We start from the raw sequence: 6,250 nt of genomic DNA, 5'->3' as shown, positions 1-6,250 counted from the left end.
CTCAGCTGGGTCAGCTGGGGATCAGCTCAACTCAGCTGGACTGAGTGTTCAGGTCTCGGGCAGTTGGGCCGGGTCTGGACAGTGGCCGGGCCATATGGGTGACCCGTGTGTGCCGATGGGCTGGTGGGCTCTTTGGATTGAGCCAGGAGCATGGGCAATCCTTATAGGCTTGTTTTAGACATGTCCAGGAGTGGTTTGACAGTTCCAGGACGTCTGGTAACTGCCATAGGCGAAAGGGTGCAATCTGTACCATTGATTAAATCAATAGCCAGAATTGATACCGAAGGGATGCAATGGTTAAGATGTAACCACCCCTTCTTCTATAAAAGGCAGGCGAAGGCACACCAGGGCTTCCTCCTACACCCTGAAACACAAAAAAACACAGAGAAAAGATAGATAGTTGGTCGGATTCCCAATCCAAGACCCATGGTGGTGTGAAGGCCACAAAGAGGCAGTTTTGGGAGAGATCAAGGGGAGGATATTATGAAAGACTTTCTGGTGGCTTTGATCCGTGATGTTATCACCTAAAGCATCCTCCAGGGCCTGAGAACATACGCAAATGGTGAGGAAAGAAGGTAGATGACCGGAATTCATTCCCAAAGGCCAAGATAGCCTTAAGGGCAGTTTCATGGAAGTGCAAGGGAAGTTATGAACGACCTTGTGGTGGGTTTTCACCACTGATGAACACGTCCTAGGCTTACTCTACATCTTGGGAACAAACTCAAATACCCAGGAGATAAGGGAGAAGGCCGGACTTCACTCTTAAAGGCATGAACAGCCTTGAAGGCGGATGCAGTGGAGAAACTGGTTTCATGGAAGTTCCATGGAAGGGATCAGGGGTGCGACCCATGAATGGATCTTATCAATACAGGAGGTATGTTATAAGGATTTATAGAGGCATGCACTGGAGGAGCATGGCCGAACTTAATAAGGAAAGGCACTTGATCTAATCAGATCATGTATAAGGTAACTGATTTTATAATTACTTTCAAGGTTATGTTTCTGTCTCTTGTGGTGCGGTTAAGGCCAAGTATGGCACGCCCCTTGAAGACCATATATTGTGATGTAAACTAAGGATCCAGGACCCTGAGAGAAGTGGCGGATCTTAGTTGATCTAACTCATCCATGTGGGATGGAAATTAGAGGCCACTCATTGGATAGTGATCCATGGTGGATCATGGTGTGTCTTGGTTCTGATCATGGTGTGAATCAATGATCCGACTCATGGAGGAGACACATGGGGGTCTTAGTACATGAGGTACCATGTGGAGTGCAAGGTCCAATGCGTTTGGAACCATAAGCAAGCCGTGGAGGTGAGTAAGACCAGTACTAAGTGGCATAGACCACAAGTATGGGGCCGGGTGTGTTTATCCAAAGAAGGCCGTGTGTTATCTGGTCTTGGGCAAGGATGGACGACCTGATCCATAGGTGATGGATCAAGGTGTCTGATCTGATTGATCAAAGGATGCACCGGTTGTAAGAGCAAGATTGATCGGGTTCAGTGGGACATGGTTCCATGGCCGGTTAGGTAAGTGTGAAGATTCATCAGTTCTGAGTCATGTGGGGTGGTTGGTTGATTGACTTAGGATCTGATGGGCATTATTAGTCCATGAGAGTACTTGGCTCCAGGGGAGCATACGCTTAAGACTTGATAGCACTGAACCATGGCCTTGGCCGGTTCAGGGGTGATGTCCATGGCCTTGGCCGGACTGATCATGATCGGGATCCATATGATCTGGGTCGATTCATTGGATTCCGATTATGGGAATCTCTTAGTTGGGATTTATCATGAGTTTTCATGAATTTTAATTAATTTTTGGAGCACTTTTGGAAGTGGCCAGAAATGTAGCTGAAGACTTCCCAAAAGTATTTGGTCTGTGGGGATGGTTGGCTGAATGACTAAGTACTGAAGGGAAGAATTTATGCAGGTATAAGAGAGTTGTACGAGTAGACAGGGAGCTGGTCGAAGCTACCTCGCTGCTCTATCAGCTGGAAGAGAGTGATGGAACCTCAAGTGAAGTGGTTCAGCTCAGCTAGCTGGATGAGCTAGCTAAACAGCTAAGTCAGTTGGGACAATGAGCTAACAAGCTCTGTGGATGTGGAAATGGTATGATCTAGCAATGTTGCATAGATATAGATAGAATGGTTAGGGGAATGGAACATCATTTTTGTATGACTTGATTTGGGTTCAGGATCAACCTTGGAGCTAGCTGGTAGTTGAGTATACTAACCATTAGCTGAGGTGATTCGACCATACAAGTATTATATTGGTTGTAGACCAATGGTTAAGTAGAGAATATCCGCTGCGTATGAGTTGAAATGATCTAAGCTAGGAATGACTAAGGTGTTGAGATGAGGAATCAATTATGATAAGAGAAGAGGAGTTAGGAGAGTAATGGGAGAGGGAATGGACGGCGTGTGTATGGACGGTACGGCCAGTGTATGGCCAGTACGGATCACCTCGACCATGATGACTTGAATCACCTTTAAAGTCCGTTTAGAGGTTGTGCAAAGTTAGGGCATGGCATGTACGAATAGGGCATGGCATGTACGGATAGGGCATGACCGTACATATGAGAGAACGTGAAGGAGAAGGAAGATGGAAGGCAGTGCCACCATCAGACATGGAAGGTTTGGAACGGATCAGACCGTTTATAGATAAGGTTGGAGCGCATCTTATCTATCCAGCTCTTGGACAGGCTGTAAAGCCAAAAGCGTGTATACCTTCCTGTCCGTTCTTTTCAAACATTCAACCTTGACTTCACATACTTAGACTAGTGCCATTTCCCTTTACCTAAAAGCCCTAATGTCTCTCTTATATATATTGTAACCTCATTGATAATAAAGATTAGACAGTTCAGATTATTCTTAGCCTCCATGGCTTTTCTCTTAGTCTCTTGATTTCATCCTTTAGTCTAAATCATCTCTAATACTTCTCTAATCTCTTCTAAACTCTCAGATTACTCTTTATACTCTAAAACTTATATGGTATCAGAGCCAGGTTGTTGAGAATCTGAGTTCTTTGCATGGGCTAAAGGCTAAAGCTTTGAAGGTTACTTGGAGTCTCTAGCCTCAAGTCTTCCGTGGTTACAAGATTGAAGTGTTGCGTGTGTGTTGTGATTTCTTGAAGTGTTGGTGCAGTCTAGTCTCAAGTTCAAAATCTTCTACAAGTAGGTCAAGAACAAGCTGTTGAAGATGGATGGAGGGATGAGCATGCACATGAAGGTGGCGGTTACTTTCAAGGGGAGTAACTACTTGGTGTGGTCTCGGATGGTGAGAACCACAGTGGGAAGTAAGGGTTTGTGGAAGCATCTCACGGATGGTGAAGCTCTGCAGCTCATTACTCAGGGAGAAGACTCGGAAGAGGTCTCAAATGAAACGGCCGTAGAGAAGTGGCAGCGAGAAGACATGCTTGTGATGTCCGTTCTTCATGCCTCTCTAGAACCGGCGATCCTAGAGGCTTACAGCTATTGTGAGTCAGCTAAGGAGCTATGGGACACCCTGAAGAAGGTGTATGGGAATGTTTCAAACCTTCACCGAGTGTTTGAAGTAAAAAAAGCCATAAACGGCTTGGCACAAGATGACATGGAATTCACCAAGCATTTGGGGAGGTTCCGGTCCTTATGGTCAGAGCTGGAGATGCTGAGGCCAAGCACAATCGATCCAGAGCTGCTTAATGAGAGGAGGTAGCAGGATAAGGTCTTTGGACTCTTGCTTACCTTGAATCCGGCTTACTACTCACTGATTAAGCACATGTTGAGAGCGGATAAGCTACCAGACCTTGAGGAGGTGTGCTCTCAAATTCAGAAGGAGCAGGGGTCTATTGGATTGTTTGGAAGCAAAGGGGAAATGTCACTGGCAAATCAGGCTGCGCAAACCAACTCTGATGAAGCTCCTCAAGCAAACAAGGCCGGCTACAGCAAGTTTGAAGACAGGAAGTTCAATGGGAGTTGTGATCATTGCAAGAAGCATGGTCACAAGAAGAGCCAGTGCTGGATACTCCACCCCCATTTGAAGCCGGCCAAGTTCTTGAAGGAGAGAGATGCCAGGGCGAATGTGAGTGAAGGATCAAGCAGTGCTGGCCCCTCAGAAATGAGCAATGATGAAGGAGGAAGGAAGAGTGACGGCAAGTCCTTGGTGGCGTATGCAGGCAATCCAAATCACCGAGGAGGGGAGCAAGACTACATTAGGAGATCAGACATTGACTCCCTCATCAAGATGCTTAAGGAAAACGGTAACACTTGTGGTTATTCCTTTGGTGCATCAATGATAGTTAAGAATAATGATAATAGCCTTGAGAAACATGGAATTGCCAAACCGGATCATGCATATGCTAGTCTTGCTAGGACTGATCATTCTCTCAAGTCATCATGTATACATTGTCTCACGGCTAATAACATGACTAAACCATTAGTAGTTGATTCTGGTGCATCTCATCACATGATTAGTGACACTAGTTTGATTAAAGATATTGAACCTGCTAATGGACATGTGATGATTGCAAATGGAGATAAAATTTCTATTAGAGGAATAGGAAACTTAAAACTATTTAATAAACATACTAGAGCATTCTACATGCCAGAATTCACATCAAACTTACTATCAGTAAAGCAGTGTACTACTGATCTTCATTGCAATGTTATCTTTAGTCCTAATGATGTGAAGTTTCAGGATATTGAGAGCAGCCAGTTGATTGGAAAAGGAGTTACTAAAGGGGATCTTTACATGCTTGAAGAATTAGCTCCTGTTTCTGATTTTAGTTGTTCATTTACCACTACTTCTAGCTTGAATAAGAATGTTTTGTGGCATGCTAGATTAGGACATCCTCATAGTAGAGCTTTGAATTTGATGTTGCCAGGTGTTAATTTTGAAAATAAAGACTGTGAAGCTTACATTTTAGGCAAACATTGTAAAACTGTGTTTCAAAGGTCATCTACTGTTTATGAGAAATGCTTTGATTTGATTCATTTTGATACCTTGTTTATCTAGGGAGAATCATAAGTATTTTGTCACATTCATTGATGAAAAATCCAAATACACCTGGTTAACCTTAATCCCATCTAAAGATAGAGTTCTTGATGCATTTAAAAACTTTCAAGCTTATGTGACTAACCATTATCATGCTAAGATTAAAATCTTTAGATCAGATAATGGAGGAGAGTACACTAGCCATGCATTCAAGTATCATCTAGCTCATCATGGGATTCTTCATCAAACAAGCTGTCCTTACACACCTCAACAGAATGGTGTGGCTGAGAGGAAGAATCGACATCTCATGGAGACTGCTCGGTCATTAATGTTTCAAGCAAATGTTCCCAAAAGGTTTTGGAGTGATGATGTGGCCACTGCTTGCTACTTGATCAACCGGACACCTACAAAGATCCTTGAAGGTCAGGCACCATTTGAGGTCTTGAATAAACACAAGCCATTCGTAGAACACTTGAGAGTCTTTGGATGTCTGTGCTACGTGTTGATTCCGGGACAGATGAGGAACAAGTTGGAAGCAAGGAGTACAAAGGCTGTATTCATAGGCTACTCTACAACACAGAAGGGATACAAATGCTATGATCCAGAAGGAAGAAGAGTTCTAGTATCACGGGATGTGAAGTTTGTAGAAGAAAAAGGATATTCTGAAGAAAATAACCAAGAAGACTTGAAAGATCTAACCTCAGATAAGGCTGGGGTGTTAAGGATTATCCTAGAGGGGCTAGGGATCAAGATGTCCCAGGATCAGAACTCTGGTCAAAGGGAACAACATGGAGACTCTCACCATGATCGTGAGGGGGGAAATGAGCCTGAAGTTCAAGAAAGTGGCCAAGATGGAGCCGGCTTGAATGAGGAAGGGATGGAGACAAGTTTAGGCCAAGATGGAGCTGGCTTGAATCAGGAACAAAGGGAGATAAGTTCAGGCTCTCACAATCAAGGTGGTCAGGAACAAAGAGAAGTAGAAGCATCAGTTGAGGATGTAGAAGAAGGAGAAGAAGAACCGGATGTTCAAGAACAAGCCGTGAGAGTTCAACAACCAGAATTGAGGAGAAGCACAAGAGTGAGGAAGGATCCTTCCTCTTGGGTAAACACGAGAGTGTACTACAATGCCCAAGCAGTGGAGCATCCTTCTCAAGCTGTGTGCTCCTTTACTCAATATCCTAAAGCACATTGCGCATTTATAGTAAATCTGGATGAGGGTTATATCCCAAGAAGCTATGAAGAGGCAATACAAGACAAGGAGTGGAAGGAATCAGTTGGAGCT

General features: G+C 44.1%; 1 protein-coding gene across 1 annotated transcript; it reads left to right on the top strand.

The window, feature by feature from the left end:
• The first annotated feature begins 3,571 nt into the window (after window positions 1–3,571).
• LOC106320004 lies at window positions 3,572–4,885 on the top strand. Its single transcript, XM_013758373.1, has 2 exons — window positions 3,572–4,234; window positions 4,672–4,885. The coding sequence occupies exons 1-2, from the start codon at window positions 3,754–3,756 to the stop codon at window positions 4,677–4,679; spliced, it is 489 nt and encodes a 162-aa protein (XP_013613827.1). The 5' UTR covers window positions 3,572–3,753; the 3' UTR covers window positions 4,680–4,885.
• Window positions 4,886–6,250: the final 1,365 nt, after the last annotated feature.

Source organism: Brassica oleracea, unplaced genomic scaffold (genome assembly GCF_000695525.1).
Source record: "Brassica oleracea var. oleracea cultivar TO1000 unplaced genomic scaffold, BOL UnpScaffold00758, whole genome shotgun sequence".
NCBI classification, from domain to species: Eukaryota; Viridiplantae; Streptophyta; class Magnoliopsida; order Brassicales; family Brassicaceae; genus Brassica; species Brassica oleracea.
This window is presented reverse-complemented; position numbering and strand designations above follow the sequence as displayed.

Excerpts from the sequence above, each read along its gene's own strand:
- LOC106320004 (XM_013758373.1), top strand. The coding sequence starts at position 3,754 with ATGTTGAGAGCGGATAAGCTACCAGACCTTGAGGAGGTGTGCTCTCAA.